General features: G+C 33.5%; 1 protein-coding gene across 1 annotated transcript; it reads left to right on the top strand.

The window, feature by feature from the left end:
- The first annotated feature begins 1947 nt into the window (after positions 1–1947).
- Positions 1948–4158, top strand: LOC139494327 (uncharacterized). The gene has a single exon (XM_071282495.1). It carries the CDS (start codon positions 1948–1950, stop codon positions 4156–4158), a length of 2211 nt encoding a protein of 736 aa, XP_071138596.1.
- The last annotated feature ends 21564 nt before the right edge of the window (positions 4159–25722 follow it).

The following is a 25722-nucleotide window of genomic DNA, read 5'->3' as shown; positions in this document are numbered from 1 at the left end:
AATTAGAGACAAAGTCACCAACTACGTACTTGGTAAAGTGGATGAAGAACTCAACAAACTTCTCAACAACAGCGGTAATATATCATCAAATTCTGAACAGTTTAATTCTAGTCAACAATCGTATGATCAACAAAAATCATTTGTGCAACCACATCAATACTCTCCAAATCAGCATTCAATTCGAAATCAACCATATGTTACAACTCAACATCCAATTCATCAATACCCATATTACGGCCAACCTGTTTCTCACAATACATCTCATTTGCAACCAAGTCATCAGTGCTCAAATGCCTACTACCAATATGATCACATTCAAAAAAGGGAACAAGATACAGAATTTATTCATTCAGCTAACCTTCACCCCGATGTCAACTATGATAGAAACATATGTATAGAAAACTTAATTGAAATACTTCCAAATGAACAAATGAATGTTGGCAAGACTGAACTTTCACACGCAAATGAATCATACAGGAATGATAAAGAAGTGGTCAACAATCAACAGAGTATAGGAAAAGTTGATCCCAATTGGTTCCACATCTCCCTTGATGGTGCACCTATAAGCTATGAAGTAAACAACAGTGACATGCATTTTTTATACCAACAGAGCCTCATCCGTCCGAAAATATAGCAATAAAACCTAGAACCATAGAAGAGAAGGCTAAAAACTGTAAATATGTATTAAAGATTTTAGATTTTAATTGTAAAAACATTTTAACCTGTGGTCCACTATTTCATGAATTAAAAGACTCTATTGACATTTATCTACTTCAAGAACACTGGCTCTTCCACTGTCAGTTACAGATGTTGAATGACATTCTACTTGATTATAAGGGTGTTGGTAAAGCAGTAGACTCCAGCGACCCAATTACTCCATGGAGAATGCCAAGAGGTTATGGTGGGACTGCTATACTATGGAAGAAAAATCTTGACTCCATAGTCACTCCACTGTCTATAGGCAATAATCGAATACAATGCATAGAGATCAATGGTGACCCAAATTTATTAGTCATTTCAGTATATTTGCCGTGTAAAGGTTCAACAAATAGTCAAACAGAATTTCAAGAATGTCTAGATCTTTTGAACGAAATATTGACAACCTATGAACTAACACACCAAATAATAATAGGTGGTGACTTTAATGAGGAAATCTTTGGATCTAATGACTCGATAAGACAGAAATATATAGTGTCATTTATGGACGAACACTGTCTGTGTACAAAAGATACGGGAAAAACATTCATTAGCGCTAATGGGAGTGATTGTACTGCAATCGACTATATACTTTTTCAAGAAACTTTTAAAGAATCAATCATTAATATTAGGAAATGTGATTTAGTTGGGAATGTATCTGACCATTATCCTCTTCTATTGTCTTTGGATTTCAAAACAACTAAGAGTTCAAATACGAAACCAGAATTTAAGACTAAAATGAAAGTTAAATGGGATAAAGCAGACTTGTTGAAGTACACTGAGATAATTAATGAGGGACTTATTACATCTCTAAAAGTTATAAATACAAAAGAAGATATAGAAACAGGTTTTCATGATATAACAGCTGTAATAACAAAAGCCACCAATGAGATAGCACAAAAACCAAAGATTCGAAAGAATAAACCAAAATTAAAAGTAATGTCTGACGAAATTTTAAAAGCTATTAAGAATAAGAAATCAGCATTTTATTATTGGAAAGCAAATGGACGGCCAACTGATTGCTTAGATCCTTTTCTACTTGAAAAGAAAATTACAACACAGGAACTGAGAAAAACTTGTAGATTGGAAATTGCACAAAAACGCATGCAAGAAAGAAACGAAATTATTGAAGCAAGTTCATCAAACAAAACTCTCTTCTATAAACTTATCAACTAGCAACGTGGAAAACTATCTAGACGTATAGATGAGCTGAATGTAGGTGACAACATTTATAACACTCCAGAGCAAATAATGGAGGGGTGGAAAATACATTTTGGTCAACTAGCAGAAAACACTCTTGATGAAAATTTTGATTCCAATTATCTAAAGAATACTGAAAATGAATATAAAAACATCATTGAACTCTGCAGTGAGCAATTTATTCATGTTAATGTAACACAGGAAGAAATTTTAAAAGCTATAAACAGTCTGAACCGAAATAAGGCAGCAGATTTCTATGGCATTACAGCTGAGAATATTATCCATGGCGGTGCCAACCTTTTAACATACTTACAAACTTTAATCAACAAATCATTTGAAAAACATTTTATTCCTGATTCACTCAAAATTGGAACCCTCTTTCCGGTATTTAAAAATAAAGGAGAATGTAAAAATGCAAAAAACTACAGAGGAATTACTGTAACACCAACATTCTCAAAAGTTATCGAGAAGATACTAAAAATTAGAGAGAACTGTAAAATAATAATATGTCAAAATCCGTTACAAAGAGGTTTCACAGAAAATTCATCACCATTACTTTGTGAACTTATAGTAGAAGAATTTGAAAGAGAGAATAAAGATCTTAAGCGCCCAACATATATAGGCCTCCTAGATGCAAAATCTGCCTTCGATGTAGTGGTTCACGCAAACTTAATTAAAAGACTTCATCAATATGGTTTTTCAAATCAATCAATATTATTGATAGACAATCTTTACCAAAATGCAGTGTCATATGTCAAATGGGACAATAGCTTCTCAGAAGATTTCTTTAAAATAGAACAAGGTGTTCGGCAAGGCGGCACTCTCAGTGCTGATTTATATAAACTATATATAAATCCTCTTTTGAATTTTCTATGTGACTCTGGACTTGGTGGAAAAATTGGAAACATTAATTGCTGTGCACCGACATGTGCAGACGATGTTGCACTACTTGCCTGTAACCCATTAGATATACAAACAATGGTAGATATAGCCGTGGATTTCAGTAAGCGCGAAGGATACCATCTACAACCTTCAAAAAGCGTAATTTTACCTGTAAAAAGCAAAGCTAAAACTATAGAAACTAATTTAGGATTTTGGAAATTGAACGATACTGTAATGCCAGTGGTAGACAAAGCTTCACATATTGGAATAACGAGATCTCAAAACAATTCTGCACAAACAACTGTTGACGAAAATTTAAAAAAAACCAGAAGGGCTATCTACAGTCTAATGGGAACTGGTCTACATGGGGAGAATGGTCTTGATCCTGAAACATCAATTGCAATGTTGAGAACATATATTCTTCCAATACTAACCTATGGGCTTGAAATTGTGATACCAAAAGGCAAAATTCTTGACAATTTACAGATCCAATACAAAAAGTTACTTAAGCAAATTCTTTCACTAAATATTAATGTGGCTGACCCTGCTGTATATTTAATATCTGGTTTACTACCTATAGAAGCAGAAATACACTTAAAAATCCTCTCATTGTTTGGAAATATTGCAAGATCAAATAAAAATTCATCTGAGTGGAAGCTAGCAGAAAGACAACTACAGATTAAGAGCTTTGATAGTAACAGCTGGTTTATAGACATGAAAAAGATATGTATCAAATATAGTCTAGAAAACCCATTATCACTACTTTATATTGAAATGTCAAAAGGAAAATGGAAGAAATTGACTACCACAGCAGTACATAAATATTGGACAACAAGAATTAATGAAGAAATAATGTATTACTCAAGCTTGAAATACATTCCAACATCTTTATTTAAAGTTGGGAAAATTCATCCTTTGGCCTTAGCGAACAGTGCTAATCAAAGAGACATCAATAGAATTCCAATAAGAATAAAAATTGCAACTGGAACCTACATTCTACAAACGAATAGAGCAGCTTACAATCAAAACAACGTTGATCCAACTTGTAAATTATGTGACCAAGCAGAAGAATCACTTTCACATTTCTTGCTGTGTTGTAGAGCACTTGACCAATTTCGTACACCAATTTTGAAAAACATTATATGTAAATGTAGTGAGCTTCCTGCTTTGCAACTTTCTAATATTCAGCTAGACATTTTGCAACTAATTATTAATCCATTCCACTATGCTTGCAGTGCTGAGTCAGAAAATGATATAAGCTATAGAATTGAACCTTTGTGTAGACAATTAATTTATAAATTACACAATAAGAGGTACGAAATACTTTCAAAAATGGACTTGATAAGTAGCAGGAGAAAGATGAACTTTAAAGTCAGTTAGATAGGTCAAATAGGGTTTTTGCAGATCGCCTAGGCTTAATATTATTTTTTATAAATAGAATTTTAATAGTATAAAGACAATTTTTATCTTTTACATATAAAAGGATAAATAAATATCAAAAACTGTGAACTGTGTACATAATCCTCATAGTGTATATATATTGATGGATTGATATTCTATACTGTTGCGGTGGTGGAACTATTTTTATTGTTTTACTCCATATAACGGAGGTGTGCCTATATTGGCAGAAATTCATAGGATACAGTACCGAGTAATCTTACAAAAATACCGAACTTGGAGAAAATATATAAAGAGAAGTCAGGATTGTACTTACTTAATTCAATCATACAATCGAATCCAATCCAGTCATGTCTCAGTCATTACAGCTGAACGGACGTGCTGGACCAGCTCTCCTTTACCCGCTATCTTCGATGAGGGTTTACAGTTAGATGATGAACGACTTACTACTTAAGATGACAGAAACCAATCCAAGCCGTACAGTAGACGTAGTAGTTGGCGTACCCGCGTTAACATGCACTCCAAAACCATTGTCTCATGGGGAGTGTTATGCCGATTAACGTCCGAGGGCTGTATCCTAGGTGTTGGGTGATTTACCTTCATTTCACTGCCTCACGGCTTTGGTCCTGATAACGCCTCCTGTCATCTTTAGAACTACGTCCACGACTCATCTACCAGTACTCCATCATCGACGTTAGCGCTCCCCAAGGGTGACTGGGGAATAGAAATATGGTCACTTGGTCTTCTCCCGACCGGCAATAAAACGCTTGCCGAAGTGGGGCGTCCGTTTGGCTGTGCGGGATGTATCAAGTTCGCAGTCACGTCCTGTCAGAATGGGGACGTTAAATCCGATGCCTCGTGTAAACAGAGTGCCACGCTTTTTTGCACGTCAAGAACAAGAACCAATATCCAACTCTTTTCTCATGCTTTCTTCATTTACATATTTTTTTAATATAAATCCTATTACTTTTTGTATAGACCTCCTCCACTTACTGATTTATTCTTCTTTAATTTTTTAATTGATGCATTAAGGGCACGGACAGTTTTGTCATTTCTTACATTCTTTACATTGTTAAGTTTTTCATTGATTTTATGTGGCCATTCTAAGGATGATTTTAAGTGCATTGCCTTTTACTGATTTATTCTTATGATATCGCTGTCTTCTATTTTCCTTTTCTCTTCTGTGAGCTTGGGCACTCATGTGCAAACGTTTTTTTTTTTGGCTTCCCTCCATGTTTTTCTTTTTCCCTTCTGGTCATAACTTTTCCTAGTACTTTATATACTTTCATTTCATTCTTTCTTCTCTCTCTCTCTCATAGCTTGCATCCTTCACTTGGATTTCTCGGAATTCAACTTTTTCTTTGTAGGAGTCAAAGATCGTCTGTATTTTCTTCCACGTTCAGCATCAATTCTTTTGAACAATTGATAGGCTTCATGGTCAGCTGTTAAAATCTCTCTTACTTTTGTAGTAGTTTTTCTGTATTCAGCTCGGCTCTGCTTCTTATTAACCTCATGTTTTATTCTGATTCTTAAGTTATACGCCCTACAAAGAAAAGGGAAGTATTATTGGTGGTATCATAAAAACAATTGTTTAATGTCATTATAATCTATTGTCTATTGTTGATGAATTTATTGGTGTATAAACTTGACCAATTCACTCACAAACAAAAAAACAGTCGAAGTAGTTTCATGATATGTTTGTGAGTGACTTGGTCCAGTTAATACACCAAAAAATTCTTTCAAAAAGGCGTTTAATTCTTTAAAATTGGAGAAAAGGAATATATTTTTCAACACTCTTAACCTCTATCACATGTTAATGTATATATATTTGTGTCATTGAATAGGCCTGGCGAATGAATATATTTGTTGGTTAACACAAAAAATAAAATTCTCATTTAAATTTGCTATCTGATAAACTAGAGGCTCTGAAGAGCCTGTGTCGCTCACCTGTTACTGTATTTACTGATGTCGGCCATCTTGGTTGGTAGGCGGGATCATTAGACACTTTTTCAAAAAAGATACCCTAGAAATGATTTTGGCCAAGTTTGGTTAAATTTGACCCATAGTTTTAAAAAAGAAGATTTTTGTACAAGTTACAAAAATGACGAAAAGTTGTTCAATATTGACTATAAAGGACAATAACTCCTTAAAGGGTTCTCTGACAATTTTGGTCATGTTCACTTATTTGTAGATCTTACTTTGCTGAACATTATTGCTGTTTACAGTTATCTCTATCTATAATAGTATTTAAGATAATAACCAAAAACTGCAAAATTTCCTCAAAATTACCAATTTATATGGCAGCAACCCAACAACGGTTTGTAGGATTCATCTGACAATTTATGAGGGGATAGATCTTATTCTGATGGACATTTAAATCTTGAAAGATTCGCCATAAATGTCTTAGTTTCAAAGATATAAAGCAAAAACAGCATTTTACCACTATGTTCTAATTTTAGCCATGTCCGCCATTTTGTTTGGTAGATGGGGTCATCGGACACATTTTTTAAAATATATACCACAATCATGATTGTGGCCAAGTTAGTTTAAATTTGGACCAGTAGTTTCAGAGAAGAAGATTTTTGTACAAGTTACAAAAAATGACGAAAAAGTTGTTAAAATTGACTATAAAGGGCAATAACTCCTTAAGGGGTCGACTGAAATATTTATCACAATATGTACACTTATTTAACACTCAAGTTTATGTGTACAGTTCTTTATATGCTGTTGCACATATACACATACTAAGGTGATTGTTAAAAATAACAAATGTATTTGCAGGTATGCAATAGACTCCTTCAGCTGAGAAGTTAGTGTTAAACAAGCATAAGGAATTGGAAGAATCCAATATATCCATAAAGAATAAATGGAAGAAAGTATGTGAATTCATGAATATGTTCCAGACCATATAAGTATTTGGACCGTACACGTACGGTCCGGACCGTATACGTATACCCGTACGGTCCGACCATACGCGTACGGTCGGACCGTATGAGTATACGCGTATGGTCCAGTACGAGCTAACCAGCTAACTATATATGTTATAACATCATATGGGTTAAATTTAAACAAATTAACATTAATCACAATCTTTATTTTAAGGTTTACTAATTAATATTATTACAATTACACGGATAAAATGAATAAATGATCAATTGAAATTAAATATTTGTTTAATTGTATATATCTTGATCCTTATTTTGGTACTCTCAACCAATGTTACACTTGCTACCACAATTAACGTACTAATATTTTTTACATTTACATGTTTGCAGTTGGTGTATGTTCTTTAGCATTTGCATTTTTCGTAAAGTTGCTAAATATTCTAAAACAATTGTCCTCCCACATTATATTTACTTCCAATTTTTTCAATTTTAGTGTTCATAATTCAATTATTTTACTGAGTGATCGACATACAAAATACAAGAGATTAACAGATTCAATTAGCGTGAATTTTTTAAATCAATAAAATATAAAAGTGTTTTTTTTCAATTACAGTTAAACTTTTTTATATCAATTTGAGAATCAAGTTATATTGATCTGTTATATGCATCTAATTAACTTTGCCAACTTCTTAATATAAGTCAGACCGTACGCGTACGGTCCGACCGTATGAGTATTTTGAAAAAGTACGCATACGGTCCAGACCGTACGCGTACGGTCCAAATACTCATACGGTCTGGAACAAATACATACAACTATAAATTTACTGCAGAGCAGTGCAGACTAAAAATCAAAGGACTCAAAGAAAAATATGAAAGAAACAAAAAAAAGAATGAAAAATCAGGAGAATCTCCAGGAACGGAAGATGAGCTAGAATTAGATGACATATTTGAAAAATTCCCTGATATGAATACAAAATTTCAATTGATTCCTCCAGTTCCTCCAAGAAAGTACCAACAAAAAGGAAGGAGTCCCCAAGTCTCGGGAATGATTCAAGCAGCAGTGTAGTGAATGGTAATTATTTTCATGTGTTGGAAATGTAACAAACAGGAATAGTATATACAAAAATAAGGAGATGTGGTAATGATAGCCACTAGGACAACTTTTCTAAAAGACCAAATAACAAATATGTGAACAATTTGATAAAGGCAAATTATCCAAAATAATTTTATAATACACATATAATCATATATGAAATAAGAAATGTGGTATGATTGCCACTACATGATCTTTCAATTTTGTTATATGAATGAAGTAACTGATTTTTTATTTGAACTGCGGTCATTGTGGGGGGGAATTTAGTTATCACCCCTAGTTTTTGGTGGGGTTCGTGTTGTTTATTCTTTAGTTTTCTATGTTGTGTCATGTGAACTGTTGTTTGTCTGTTTGTTTTTGTTTTTGTTTTTTTATTTTTAGCCATGGCGTTGTCAGTTTATTTTAGATTTATGAGTTTGGCTGTCCCTTTGGTATCTTTCGTCCCTCTTTTAGTTAAACTTATTCATATTGGTCCACTTTATCTTCAGTAACATTAAATTGTAATTCTTGAGTGTTTGTAAATAATTTTAATATTGTTTTGTAGATAAAGCAAATTTAGCAAAAAAATAACAGATTAATTTGGAGATGTCTTGCATAAGAGAGAAGACGCTGCAGAACGCAGACATAAAGAAAGAATAGAGACGATGAACTCTCTGGTAGAAGTGATGAAGCAGGTGGCTAATAAAAAGTAACTCAAAAGACACATACACTTATTAGATTATTTTTTCATTATAGATTTGTGTCAGTCTGTCAGAGTGTTGTACTGAGGTTGTGATTATTTTTTAATTAGTTTTGATTTGATGTAAGGGAACATAAAAACAATTGAGGTTTTGTGAAAATACAACTTTTTTGTCTGTTTTTGAAAAGAAAACAAATAAGAAGAAAAAAAGGTTTAGATACATGAATCATGACATTTATTGATTTAAAAACATGTGTTTGTATTATACATGTTGCTTACAGGAAAATGTATCTTATTGGTCAAAGAAATTAACAATTGTTGACTTATAATTTTGTTCCCTATTAATATGAAAACAGTATGCATGTTTTTATTATATACTGGTATGTTTGTACTTGGTTTTAAACCCATTTGTATTTTTTATATGATTTATATATTAGTCGATGATATTGACTGTTAAGTTTGATTTTTTTATTGAATAAAACTGTTTGGATCTTGTGATATTTTACTGAATAAACAGTGATATAATCAAAACTAAATGGAGACTCATGCTTAACTTTTGGGTAAAATAAAACATCTTTAATAAGATGTCATTTGATTGCCAATGAGAGCAAAGATTAAAGATAGCAAGTAGATATCACTGTATGGCCTTCAACAGTGAGCAAAAGCATAGCTATAAAATGCCTCATAATTAAAAGTGTTAAACAATTCAAACATGGCAACTAACTGCCTGATTTGTGCAAATCAATACACAAAACACATACTAGGATGATAACAACAAGCAACAACCTAGTTTTAAAGATTTTATCCACATAAGTTTTAAAGAGAATTTTATCAACATACTATTGATATCATTTATATGTAAGGTTTCAATACAAATTGCATTTGTACAAGGTATCACTGGAATAATGGGACAGACTTGCGAAGAATGTGAACAGCTAGAAAAGCTGCATTTTGAACAGTTGCACCATTTCATTCAGAATGCCATTGATGCTGTAAGATATGAATATAAAATGAATGAGGTAGAGGATTCTTATCTTGATGAAATTGACCAAATAAAACATCCACACGAAGCAAAGAGAAGGAAAGACATTTTAGTTTGTACATTATGCAATGCAGAGAATAACAAGAACAAGATAGTTTGCGATAATTGTAAGAGGAAAGAAGGACTGAAAGATGCAAGAATCAAGAAGAAAGATGTTGACACATGTGGAACCAACAAAAAAGCAATGTCAAAAACTGATGAAAAAAAGATCAGTAAAACAGATAACCAAGATTCAAAATATGTGCGATACCAACATGTTCCATCTAATCATGAGGGGCCAACATCTACAATGTTAGGCATGCCAGCATTTGTTAACCCTAACAGCAATGAAACTGAGTCTTTATAGAGTTCTAAGGCTTATTGGAATCAATATTGGAATAAAAAGATACCAGGGAATGAACGTAGTTGGGCCTTTGTCTGTTGTGGTTGTATACTAGAAGAATCTGTTATGTGTAACCATTGCAACCAGACCATCAAGGAACACCTATAAAGAGCACCACGGATTAAACCATCAACCTTTACGTCCTTTTTGTTCCAGGGAATTTGCCTGACTATGCATGCGTGGTCACTTTGAAATGAACGCTATGAAAACATTCCTTGAACTAAACTGGACCCCCTTTTAAAAAAAATTATGTGAGCTCAAGGGGTTTAAAACAAAATACAAAACATTTTGCAAAAACTTGCAAAGACCATCATGTAGCTTGCCAACTTCTTCTCTGAAGGAGATGGTGATACCATTTACCAGAAGCTTGAAAGGAACGAACCAAGAAGCCACTATAGAAAATTACTTCCGCTTTTACAAAGAATTTGTGGCACACAACTCTAACCATGCATTCCTCCATTTGCAAATATGCAGATTTTCGCAAACTATTATTAACTTCAGAATGGGTATGAGACGTAACAATGCTGAAAGTGAAAAACACGCAAAATATTTTCTTAAAGAATTAGTTTATGGACGCTTTCATCCACACTATCAAACCATTGAACTTTTTGACTGTATTCAGTATAAATTCATGCCTGATGAAGTTAAGACAGTTTGGGGTGATACCATTTCTTTCATAGTGAGTGGAGATCCATCAAAAGGGCAGGACCTTGATTATGTTTTGGAGGAAAAGAACAAAGCAATTAAACAATATTTACCAAGTGGAAATGTGCCATCAGACGAAACCTGGAAATCAATTTTCTGTAACATTACTTTCTTTTGAGTTTTTGCAAGATAAATTAATAGACCTCCTCGGTTTATCAAAACAGTCAGAATATTGAACAAAAGAAATCAACAATGCCATAACCTCCTACCGAGCAGTTTTAATGCAACATCTTTCTACAATGAAATATGGATGAACACACATCTGTTTGTAGAAAGAAACTTCATTCAGAACTAAACACCTTTCTTTAACAGTCAACACAGAGAAGGATCAATTCGTGTATTCTTGGTATACCTATAGATACCCACAGATAAACCAACACGTGGGCCAATCTTTATCACACCAGACGAGGAAAAATATGAGAAGAAAATTACAGAGAATTAAGAGACTCTATCAAAACAATGATCGAAAAGCTGTTTCGTAATGTCGAACTTCAGACTCATTATTGTGCAGTTTTAGACAGAACACATACAAATAAGGATACCTCTCAATCTTTACTATGAGTTACAAGATGTAACTAACAATATTCAAACTGAACTTGATAGCTTTGAAAATAAATGATATAAATTATAAACAAGCTGATACACATGGTTACTTGTAATTTGCACATATATTTAGATTAAGGTCCTTTGCTGGGCATATTGTTGTTTTTGTCAGATTTTCTGAGTCCTCTGGTTTTATTCATTTGATATTAAACATAAATTATACACTATGAACATTCAGTTTTCTGTTCATAAATGTATTGTATGCAAGTGCATTTGTTTAAATCTTTAAAAAAATGTTGGTTTTTCTTTTAATAAAACATATCTATTGATAAAACTAAAAAAACAACAAGAGAGAATACTTTTCCAAACGTATTGTAATGTCTTAAGAAACAAGCTCATAGATCAGTAATTTTGTTTATTTTTATTTAGTCCTTCAATAATCTACTTTCAATATTAACTTATTAACTGTATAAGTGTAATTTAAGCTTGTTATTTTGAATTTCAGAGCAGCTAATAAAAAAAACTTATTTTTTTGCAGATTAAAAAATGTTGAGCCTGTGCTTAAACATGAGGAATTTGTCAAATCAACGCGTAATGAGGAGTTCCTTTCAAAAGTACAGCTCAACCTATTAAGTTTGTAACACCATCCAAATTGTCATGTGGGCCTGGTGTGTCAAAAAACTTAGCACACCAACAGAATCAACAACTGGGGGATACTGAAGTCATTCCAGTTGAATACGAGACGTCAATTACATTAGGTAAATCCAAAAGTTATTCGTTTTAACAAAAATCAAAACTTTAATTTCATACTGATTTAGTTAATGATTTTGGAATTTTCAGAAATGATTTAATCAAAATTATAAGATAAATAATAAAAAAAAAAAGGATAACAAGCTAAGGAACATAGGTCAAAATGGGTTTTATTTTTAATCATCTATTGAATTAATTTCATAGACAGTGTGTGTTTTAAGCACGTGATTTATTAGTTTTCTTGTTTTGAATTGTCTTACATTGTCATTTCGTGGCCTTTTGTACCCGACTATGCGGTATGGGCTTTGCTTATAGTTAAAGGCTGTACAGTTACCTATAGTTGTTAATTTCTGTCATTTTGGTCTCTTGTGGAGAGTTGTCTCATTGGCAATCATACCACATTTTATTTTTTATACATCATGCTATTAATAAACTCATCATAGAAACCAGGACTTAATTTTGTATATACACCACACACGTTTCGTCTACAAAAGACTCATCAGTGATGCTCGAATCCAAAAAAGTTAAAAAGGCCAAATAAAGTACGAAGTTGAAGAGCATTGAGGACCAAAATTCTTAAAAGTTTTGCCAAATACAGCTACGGTAATCTATGCCTGAGGTAGAACAGTCTTAGTTTTTCAAAATTTCGAAATTTTGTAAACAGGTAATTTATAAATATAACTAACACCACATTTATTAAAAAATATCTAGATAAAGATAAATGCTTATAATTTTACTATGCCAGTCACACATTTTGGTCGATACAAGACTCGTCAGATTCGTTTGAATCTTGAAAAGGATTTACATGTTTTTTTTTAATTTTTCAATAGGGAAAACAATGAGAACAGCATATCAACACCTAAACTGATGCCATGTCAAAATAAGCAATACAGATGAGGCATTTAATGCCTTAAGGTCCAATGAAAGAAGGATCAAATCCATGGCCATCAAGCAAATAGTTAAAAACATCAGAAAGTTAGCTGATCTGCAAACAATAGATCTCTCCCTTATATTTTGTGTAAGGAATGAGGTGCAGAGGAGGCAAATCATCAAATATTGTGGCCATGGAGAATTTCTCCAAAGATTAAAAAAAATGTTGAGCCTGTGCTTAAACATGAGAAATTTGTCAAATCAACACGTAATGAGGAGTTCCTTCCAAAAGTACAGGCTCAACCTATTAAGTTTGTAACACCATCCAAATTGTCATGTGGGCCTGGTGTGTCAAAAAAACTTAGCACACCAACAGAATCAACAACTGGAGGATATTGAAGTCATCCCAGTTGAACATGAGACGTCAATTACATTAGGTAAATCCATAAGTTATACGTTTTAACAAAAATTCAAAACTTTAATTTCATACTGATCTAGTTAATGACTTTGGAATTTTCAGAAATGATTAAATCATAACTATAAGATAAATAAAAAAAAAAGGATAACAAGCTAAGGAACATAGGTCAAAATGTGTTTTTTTCTTGAAAAAAAAATCATCATCTATTGAATTAATTTCATAGACAGTGTGTGTTGTTACCACGTGATTTATTAGTTTTCTTGTTTTGAATTGTCTTACATTGTCATTTCGGGGCCTTTTGCAGCTGACTATGCGGTATGAGCTTTGCTCATTGTTGAAGGCTGTACAGTTACCTATAGTTGTAAATTTCTGTCATTTTGGTCTCTTGTGGAGAGTTGTCTTATTGGCAATCATACTACATTTTATTTTTTATACATCATGCTATAACACCACATTTATTAATAAATATCTAGATAAAGATACATACTGATAATTTTACTATGCCAGTCACACTTTTTGGTCGATACAAGACTCATCAGATTCGTTTGAATCTTGAAAAGGATTTACATGGTTTTTTTTTTATTTTTCAATAGGGAAAACAATGAGAACTGACTATCAACACCTAAGCTGATGCCAGGTCAAAATAAGCAATACAGATGAGGCATTTAATGCATTAAGGTCCAGTGAAAGAAGTGAGCAGATCTGCAAACAATAGATCTATCCCTTATATTTTGTGTAAGGAATGAGGTGCAGAAGAGGCAACTCATCAAATATTGTGGCCATAGAGAATTTCTCGAAAGATTAAAAACATGTTGAGCCTGTGCTTAAACATGAGGAATTTGTCAAATCAACACGTAATGAGGAGTTCCTTCCAAAAGTACAGGCTCAACCTATCAAGTTTGTAACACCATCCAAATTGTCATGTGGGCCTGGTGTGTCAAAAAAAACTTAGCACACCAACAGAATCAACAACTGGAGGATACTGAAGTCATCCCAGTTGAACATGAGACGTCAATTACATTAGGTAAATCCATAAGTTATGTTTTAAAAAAAATCAAAACTTTAATTTCATACTGATTTAGTTTAGTTCACTTTAGTTGAAAATTTATTAATAAATGTTTTCATCCTTACTGACTGTATAATGTAAAGTCATTTTATTTCACAGAAATAAATTCTCCTAAACAAAGCAGAAGAAAACGAAAAACCAACCTGCTAAAAGAAAACGGATAAATTTTAATTACTAGTACTACTTTTCACCGAAACGTTGTCGACAATAATTAAAAGAAAAAGTTAAGAGGATGAAGTATCAATTCCAACAAGGCAACTTTCCACCTAAAATGTATAGAAAAGGGAATGAAAACAGGGACTGTCAAAAGTAAAAAAAAAACAACAGAAAACTTCCCAAGGACACCATTGAGACTCCACAGCAGAGGCCAGATAGAGATGGCCCAAAACATGCATGTAAATTAGTTCAGGAAAATGATCATCACCTTAGCATTGCTTTGATATGAATCAAAATTTCGACTGCCACTGGAAAATGAGGGTATATTGGATAAGGACAGAAATTTGCCTTACAACAGGCCACCTACGGGCCCTCGAAGAGTTGTTGTAAGGGTTCTTAACGTGCAAAGTGCGTGGCACTCTCTTTACACGAGACATCGGATTTAACGTCCCCATTCTGATCGGACGTGACTGCGAACTTAAAACATCCCGCACAGACCCCTTAAGGAGTTATTGCCCTTTATTGTAAATATTGAACAACTTGTCGTCATTTTTTGTAACTTGTACAAAAATCTTCTTTTCTGAAACTACTGGGCCAAATTTAACCAAACTTGGCCACAATCATCATTGTGGTTTAAAATTTAAAAAATGTGTCCGATGACCCCGCCTACCAAACAAAATGGCCGACATGGCTAAAATTAGAACAATGTGGTAAAATGCAGTTTTTGCTTTATATCTTTGAAACTAAGACATTTAGGGCAATTCTTTCAAGATTTAAACGTCCATCAGAACAAGATCTATCCCCTAACAAATTTTCAGATAAATCCAACAACCCGTTGTTGGGTTGCTGTCCTAAAATTGGTAATTTTATGGAAATTTTGCAGTTTTTGAATATTATCTTGAATACTATTATAGATAGAGATAACCTGTAAACAGCAATAATGTTCATCAAAGTAGGATCTACAAATAAGTCAACATGACCAAAATTGTTAGAGGACCCCTTAAGGAGTTATTGCCCTTAATAGTAAATATTGAACAACTTTTCGTCATTTTTTGTAACTTGTACAAAAATATTCTTCTCTGAAACTATTGGGCCAAATTTAACCAAACTTGGCCACAATCATCATTGTGGTATAAAATTTAAAAAATGTGTCCGATGACCCCGCTTACCAAACAAAATGGCCAACATGGCTAAAATTAGAACAATGTGGTAAAATGCAGTTTTTGCTTTATATCTTTGAAACTAAGACATTAAGGGCAAATCTTTCAAGATTTATACGTCCATCAGAATAAGATCTATCCCCTAACAAATTTTCAGATAAATCCAACAACACGTTGTTGGGTTGCTGCCCTAAAATTTGTGATTTTAAGGAAATTTTGCAGTTTTTTGTTATTATCTTCAATATTATTATAGGTGATAAACTGTTAACAGCAATAATGTTCGCCAAAGTAAGATCTACAAATAAGTGAACATGACCAAAATTGTCAGAGGAGCCCTTAAAGAGTTATTGCCCTTTATAGTCAATATTGAACAACTTTTTGTCATTTTTGTAAGTTGTCGAAAATCTTCTTTTCTAAAACTATGGGCCAAATTTAACCAAACTTGGCCACAATCATTACTAGGGTATCTATTTAAAAAATCATTACCATTACTAGGGTATCTATTTAAAAAAAAGTGTCTAATGACCCCGCCTACCAACCAAGATGGCTGACATCAGTAAATACAGTAACAGGTGAGCGACACAGGCTCTTGAGAGCCTCTAGTTTTATATTGTTAACATGAATAGGTATAATGGCTGTTACGAAAATTAATAAATTTTTTGACTGATAAAGTGTGAATAATTGTTTTACCAAACAGAAACCTTCTAATGGAAGATAAATTTGTTTATACTAATTTTGCTTTTGAAATTCATCCCTTTGCAAACAAATAGTAAATTTTTAATTATGTTTCTAATCACGAAGTGCATATTACAGTTATTGACCCACCTTTTTTCTAGAATAATACACGTCTTTTATTCTGTACTATATTAATTTTTACGAGGATGACCTTGAGGTCACTCCGATGTATTACTATCGCCTGAATTTCCATCATGCATTAATTATGCAAATTAGTTTTGGGTTATTAGATACAACCGAGAACGTCTGTCCAAGTATTCCGGGGAAACGTCCATAATTTCATGCAGTTCCATTCGTCAATGTAAATATATCACCTCGTTCGATGAGCCTGTTGCTGTTGAAGTTTACAGTCTTTGCGACAATGGATTTTCTATTTGCAGAATGCAAATTTGAAGGAAAGATTTCATTGATACAAAATTTGAAAGAATAGATAGAGTACTGAAAAAGACGACCCGATATCCATCCGCCGGAATCAACCTAGATGGTATAATTATTCACGAAGATCTTGAAATTTGGGGATATGATGAATTCAATGTCTTAATAAAGACTAGTAAAAAGTAAAATCACAAAATTACTGAACTTAGCGGAAAATCTAATCGGAAAGTCCATAATAACATGGCAAAATCAAATAACAAAACATATCAAAAACGAATGGACAAGAACTTGGCACCAGAGAGAATGTTCTGTATTCTTGGTGCAAGGATAACGTCATGACCAGCAGTGGATCAATGAATTGTGGTAACAGAACGTGGGATATAGTCGTGCGAAGTCTCGTTTGCTGATATAAAACAATTGTCAAAAGCCGTGCACATTTTTTTGTCAGATATCGATGAAACAACAAGTGGCTCATACTAATAAATTTGAGAATGGAAATGAGGAATGTTTCAAAGGGACAACAACCCGTCCATAGAACAGACGACAGCAGAAGGTCGCTTATAGGTCTTCGATGCAGCGAGAAATTCCCGCACCCGGAGGCGTCCGTCAGCTGGCCCCTTAACACACATATATATATTAGTTAAGTGATAATGAACGCCATACTAAACTCCAAATTATACACAATAAACCAAAATTGAAAATATTACATGACTAAATAAGGTCAGAGGTTCCTGACTTGGGACAGGCGCAAATATGCGGCGGGGTTAAACATGTTCATGAGATCTCAACCCTCCCCATATACATCAAGCCACTGCAGAAAAGTAAACGCATAACAATACGCACATTAAAATTCAGTTCAAGAGAAGTCTGTCTGAGTCTGATGTCAGAAGATGTAACAAAAGAGAATAAACAAAATGAAAATAATACATAAATAACAACAGACTACTACTAGCAGTTAACTGACATGCCAGCTCCAGACCTCAATTAAACTGATTGAAAGATCATCATATGAATATCAGGCACAATCCCTCCCGTTAGGGGTTTAGTATCATACCATCATAACATATGAGAAGAACATAACCCGTGTCATGCCATCGACTGATTTTTAAATAAATGTGTTTAGTTCCGATGCAAAGACCCTATAAGTATATCAATATTAAAGCCAAAATATGCAATCTTTAATGACATGACAACAGTATCGTAACTATGTCCCTTCTTAATCAGTCTATTTAAAGGTTTGGTTAGCTTCTGAGGTGAATACCGACATTTGTGTGCTTTAAAACGAATTTTACCATAAAAGATTGGATGTAAAATACCTGAACGTATAAGAAGTCTGCATGTTGAGCTAGGTAATTGAAAAAATCATTAAAATAAAAGGAAACAATATTGTTTTATTCATAATGCATTGCTTCATTTGCATTGACCACACGCCCATTGCAAAATAAACCGTTCAGATATAATAATGAAAAGGCTGACCTCGCATTGATATACGATATATACATTTGTCTTTTTAAATTTTATTAACGTACTACTGCCAACAATTCTAGAATAACATGTGCATCATTATTGGAGTCTGATGAACATACAGAAAGTTAACGGTTATTTCAATCAATTTCATTTTTTTTTTACAGACTGTAGACTGAACTGTTCTAGCAAAAGAGCATCTCCGTAAAGAATTAGGAGATCCTAGTTTTTAAAACATAGTTTCATGAGCCAATTTTTTGAGATATTTTGACAGATGTCTGTTGTTTGATAGAGTGATCCATAGGACACCCTATACTAGTAAATCTCATATCACCTACTTTCAGACCAAATGGCTGACCACATATGGCTCGTTTGATTGACAGATGATGTTCTATAATTGCCTTTGAAAATCTTGTAGATGCAAATCACTAATATACCTGATGTGGTGATGCTGAAACTATTTCACACTATTATTATAATTATTATTGTTAATGATTATTGAAAGTAAGCTGCATGCATACCTTTTAAAGTTTAAACCCTATCGAAATTAACCAGTCTTTAATGTTTGTTAACATTTGGTGTATTAGCTCTTCGATATTTTGCGTTTAATAAAAAAAAATACTGAATACCCAGACACATGCACAAGTGAGAAGTCCCTGCTAGGATCATAAAATTCGTCAGTCATGTTAAAAAATTTGATCCGTGGTACCCCTCTTCGTATCAAATATACGGTCTCTAAAAATACCGCAAAGAAGTTTGATAAGTGGAAAAGTGATTCATTACGAAAACTTTCTTTGTTTAAAACACTACATGTATGTCGAAAGAAATCATCCTTATGTAGCGATAACAAAAGATCCGCAATATTGGATTCAAAGGTCTATCAAAGGCAAATAGGGTCACTGTTTGCTGATAACATCTCTGCATGTTTTGATACTGAAACACATTTAAAGACTTTAAAATAGCCTATTTAAGTTTAAAGTTACATTTTGTAACTATTTGCAATGTTTCCCGTTCTCAAAACAACTGAAATCGTCTTCTGAAATACCGTTATTTTAATTTTTTACATAATATATGGAGGCCGCCATTTTGTCTAGCCGCATTGGGTCACATGTTTCAATCACATGTTTTTCGCCAAATCTGTGACGTAGAACGCATTTGAGCACATAAATAGAAAGAAGATAAATGGCGGAATCCAGCGATATGAAATAAAAAGGGGGTCTCAATCTTATTTTAACAATGTTATAGCTTGAAAATCGTCAATTTCAGAACAATATTTCTTAATGAAAATACAAAGGGCGAACATAAGCACCTATGAAGAATGAAAATAATGTAGTTCAACAGTATAAATAGCAAAAACAAGGAACATATCGGTAGCTGCGCAAATCATTTTAAGGAAGGGTCGGTGCTTTAGCATGCTTAGTCGCTAGTATATGCCAACTTTTATCTTTTGTAGAATCCTGGTGATTTTGACACTAACACTAGCACAAGCACTTCTTCTTCACGTTCTTCTCAAACTGATATCGTACACCATTTCATCGAGGAACATGTTTATTATACTCGCAATATTTACACTGAAGATTTATTTAAAAATGAATCGATTATCCAAGAGGCCACATTGTCTTGTGATTCACTTCCTGAAGGCTTCCCACAGGACGTATTAGTGCAAACAATGTTGAGTGGAGACTATAGGCCCAATAAAGAATGCCAGTTTAATCGCTTACCAATACCATTAAACATCAGGTTATCAAATATTTATACAGGCAATACCGTTGAAACAGAAGGTGCATATATGTTGAAAACTACAGAAGCAACTCAAACAATTTTAACATTTCTTTAAAATATATACTCGTACATAATTAATTTAAATTAAAGATATGGCTGAAATTAATATGAAATATAAAGACATACTTCAAAAAGTTAAAAGTGAAGGAATTACAGCTTGTATTGAATATATTAAGCGATTTACAGATTCCTCAATTAGTGCTTAAACAAATCAAAAAGCAGAGAAGAATTTTATGAAAAATTAATAAATTTTCAAAATACTGTATATACTTTTCCTATAAGGACCGAAACTATTAAAAGTACTTCGACTGTCAATAACATGAATATTCAAAGATTGAATTTGATGTTGTCTCAAATGCAAATAACAGAAGACTTAAGCGGTAAAACAAATAAATGTCTCTTGAGGTACGAAACCTCAAAGTTTTGGGGAAAATATGTAGGATTTCCTGTGTCCGATAGTGATGGTAAACTTTGGGTCCTAGGGCTTAGACATTTACTTACAAAGTCTGGGGGTGATACGCTTTGTACCTTTAAAGAAATTTGAGGACATTACTGAAGCTGGTAAACTTTGTAAAAATTATGTTAATAAACAAATATTGTTAAACATACTTCAACTATGTCTGACAAGGCTGCGACAAAAATTAAATTTAATACCTAATTAGAGGAATATAGAACTCAAATACTTGAAGAGAAACTTGGAGATGCATGGAACAATGTGACTGATTTAGAGAAAACATCAGTTTCAAACCTAAGAAGTTTTTTTGTGGACTTCACGCATTAGTCCATGCTGCTGAATCTGCATCATCTTGTTTGGTGGAGTATTAAAAGGGTGCTTTTGAAAAGACACCGCCGATACATGATCCAACTTTAAGGAAAGCAACCGAACCAGGATGCCTTCGGTTAAGGATGGAATCTTAATATGGTGACATAGATTTGTTATAGTCATATACATGCTATGTAAATATGTATGATATATCTTTTGTATGAATAATTATTATATGAACACTCAACTTAGTGATTTATTGACTATAAACCATATTGCCAAAGGAATCTGGACCTAAAGCTCTACCGACCCAAAGCTCCGAGTTAGTTCCCCTGCAAAACATATGATACGTACTGGACTGCAGAATGTCAGTTAGTTCCCCTGCAAAAAATATGATACGTACTGGACTGCAAAATGTCAGCTAGTACCCCCACATGTTGACATGCGATCCAGCCTAGACATAGAGATACCATAGTACTGCTATATTTTATACTAGAACTCTATTACAGACCGTTTAAGTTAAAATATGCACCATTATTCAATAAACAGTCGATTGACAGAATAAAGGCGGATTTTAGAAAAACGTTTTCCACAAAACTTTTTTTTTTTTTTACTAGATATCAACTTGATTTTTGTTGCATTGTTTTTCTCTTGAAACGAGCTTTAATTTGAAATATATAAAGTGTATATTGACGAATTTTTCAAATTTGGTCTGTTATCGCTATTTGAATAGTAAACCTCGACCTAGAGGAGGAAGACAACGTAAGGCCTGTAATAGCACAAGAGACAAACAAAGGGTTTTGTCTGTACAACCACAGGTTACGGTAGTTTCTTAACCATAAATTCATATTAAAGTTTAAGAAACGTGTCATTTTACTTGAAAAATAAAGATTTATTCAATTTTAATCATGTTAAAGAAAGATTTCTTGGCACCATGAAGCCATTTAAGTGCCAAGCCACTTTGATATTTGTTTTTATAACAATAATTTGATCATCTATGATAAATGTTGTTTATAAAGTTGGTTTATATACATTAGTTCAAGAAAAATAACGAAATATTTTTGTAGAAATTAGCGTTTGTTATTTGAAGAGTATAATCAGCAAAAAATTAATTGTGACTTTTGTCCTCCTACATTATATTAAAAATATCTTTGACGTTATAGTACATAGTTAAATTGTATTTAAGGTCGTGAGGTGAGAATGATTTACATCTTGTGTATGACAACGGATTACTCACATTCGATGGCTATTTAGTTAGAGATATCGTCTATTAAACGGTGTTGGTTTAAGGTAGCACAATACAAAGATTTTATAACTCCAACTCCCCAAGTTTTAAAATGCTGTAACTTTCTTAATAATGCTTGAAAATTTATAAAAGTGGTAGTTTTGGATAGCTAACAGATTACTCTTTCAAATAAATGCAATTGTTAGTATTATGCAACAATTATGTAACCAATTATAACGTTAACTGTGTCTAAAATATTTATATAGTTTAAAATTTAAACCTATATATACCTCTTTTATTATTTTCTATGCATTCATAAGAAAGTTACAGCATTTCAAAGGTTGGTGATTGGAAGTAAAAAAATCTTTGTATTGTGCTACCTTAAAGCATAACATTCTTATCATCTCATACATTACACTCTTTGTCACGCTGGTCGATTGAAAGTAATTTTGTTGATTTAGGTATGAAGTATTATTACAATTAGCTTGTTCGTTGATCTTAACAACAACTGCACACTTACAATCGAAGGATGTTATAAACATACATATATAATTATGTTATATCTTTGTACAAATTCAAATATATTTTATTGCTAATCAAAGCGCCCACAAGGAGGAGAACAATCAACATTAATTACATACAAATGATTACAAGTGATTCAACATGATGAATATAATCTAGCGCTATGTGACAAAGTTATATTTGAAAATAACTTTGTTGTTTATAGTACTGACTACTATCTTTTTATTGGTACTAACAACGACAAACTTTCTTTCTGTCTTCCGGTTGACACGTCAGCTTGTAATTTCTTGGAATTGTAAGATTGTGCATATCTAAGAAAGTTTGGGTAGTGACACTCTCCTAGTGCAGTCACCACTATCCCAGTACTGATGTTCGATAGTATTGCAGGTGCGAAATGTATCTATCCAGAGAACTGATTGATTATTATATGAAGTCGCTGTACGAAAGTCATAAATCGATTGAGAGAAATTAATCCGGGTAACAAACTTAACATTTAGGTAAACTATAAGGGGAAAACAACAAAACAACGGAAACACTGAAGTGCAACCAATATCTAAAACTACAATGCAACACCCAGAAACGAACTATAAGATAATAACTGCCATTTTCCTAACTTGGTACGGGACATCATAAGAACGAATGTTGGGTTGAACCAAGTTTCGCACTTGTTTCTGTTATCACAGAGGCTATTGGGAATATCACTGACCCATCAAAATTCTGTACATGTTGTGGACAGGTTATTGTTCTCACAGCGTCTATGGGGAATATAACTTTCTCATCCATATACTTTGCATGTAAGTGACTTGTTTCTGGTATCACATGGAGAATGTCTCTATCCAATCCAGATACTGTACAATAGATGGACAGGTTTTTGTTCTTGCAGCGTCTATGAGGAATATCGCTGTCTCATCCTGATTATGTGCACATGATGGACAGATTTTCTGGTCTCACAGCGGCTATAGAGAATATCACTATTCCATCCTGATGCTGTACATGTTATCGACTTGTTTGCAACTACTTAATATCTCTTGTTACAGGAAAGTTTGCACTACCACCAACGACTGTACCGGTTATAACAGCTTTTCCGTTTTGATTCTGTTTATAGCTGAATTTCTTTACAATGCTGAAAAACAAACATACTGGAATCAAGAGTGATGATTTAATGTACTTGAATTAACAAAAAACAACAACATTTAAACAATAGTTCTCCTTATACTATCTGATTGATGACTGAGAAATATGTTCTATTTATAATGTACAAAGTAAAGCAGTTGATCTTTATCCTGGTTGATACACTTTTCTTAGCATTATTTCAGATGTTTTTTTCTGAATCCTTCTTCCAACCATTCGAATAAATAATAGTTCTCCTTGTACTATCGGATTGATGACTGAGAAATATGTTCTATTTATAATGCACAAAGTAAAGCAGTTGATCTTTATCCTGGTTGATACACTTTTCTAAGCATTATTTTAGATGTATTCTCTGAATCCCTCTTCCAACCATTCGATTCCCCAAGGGTGACTGGGGAATAGAAATATGGTCACTTGGTCTTCTTCCGACCGGCAGTAAAACGCTTGCCGAAGTGGGGCGTCCGTTTGGCTGTGCGGGATGTATCAAGTTCGCAGTCACGTCTGGTCAGATTGGGGACGTTAAATCCGATGCATCGTGTAAAGAGAGTGCCACGCTCTTTGCACGTTAAGAACCCTTGCAACAACTCTTCGAGGGGTCCGTAGGTGGCCTGTTGCAAAGCAAAATTTCTGTCCCTATCTAATATACCCTCATTTTCCAGTGGCAGTCCAAATTTCCCCGACCATCATCCTAGATGGCCTCTATTACAACAACCTACCTATTGTATTTATTGAGAACTTGTTCTCGTCCTGAATATGCATGAAATATTTGCCACTGGACGTTAAGCGACCATCAATCAATCAATCAATCCAATCATTCGAATAAACATAACTTCTGTCGTTCAGTCCACCTTGAAAGTACCGTTCTTTAAGATTGACATTGGTACAATTATTAAACGACCGGGCTCCAATGCATTATTCATTATTGGTATCCTTTCCATTGTATAGAAGTGATTTTAAAGCAATTGTCTAAAAAGTAGACTAAAGAAAGAAATATGATTAGATTTTTTAATGTCGTTGAGTTTGTGTAATATTAAGACACCTTTTTCAATGCACCCATTAATCACCGTTTAAATACTATAGTAATATTCTGTTACTCGACAATAACACCTCCACACAAACTTAATTGCTCAAAGCTAGCAAATAAAGTAACGTTTAAATAATGATTGATTATTGGTAAGTCCACCTCCAGTGGCAAGTATTTTCTGCATATTTTTGAAGATAACAAGAAATAGAGGCGTGTAGGATTAAGGTCGCAGAAATATAGACTTGCCGCGAGAAATGAGGGAAAATAGGAGAATGTCGGTAATTAAGCCTCGCAACAGGTCAATTCCGTGCTCCCTAAAAAGTTGTTGCAAGAGTTCTTAACGTAGAAAGAGCGTGGCACTCTCTTTATATGAGGCATCGGATTTAACGTTCTTATTGTGATCGGACGTGGCTGCTAATTTATACATCCCACACATCTTAACGGACGCCCCATTTAAGCGAAGGTTTCACTGCGGGTCGGAGGAAGACCAATGGTGACCATGATTCTATTCCCCAGTCACCATTTGGGGGTAAATAAATAATGAAATTACCCGAAAGTTGCAATACACACTATTGTCCCTCTTTCAAGTTGTGCCGTTCAGTCCATCATGAAAGTACCGTCCGTTAAGATTGAAATTGGTACAATTCTTATACCACCAGCCTCCATTGCTGAAATATGCTGTAGGTTAGATGGCGATTATCAATTGTTAATGTATTTGTAGTGTACTAGTTTCTTTGTTCGTATCTGTACAATCGTAAAAGATTGATTTCTAATCA

Source organism: Mytilus edulis, chromosome 11 (genome assembly GCF_963676685.1).
Source record: "Mytilus edulis chromosome 11, xbMytEdul2.2, whole genome shotgun sequence".
NCBI classification, from domain to species: Eukaryota; Metazoa; Mollusca; class Bivalvia; order Mytilida; family Mytilidae; genus Mytilus; species Mytilus edulis.
This window is presented reverse-complemented; position numbering and strand designations above follow the sequence as displayed.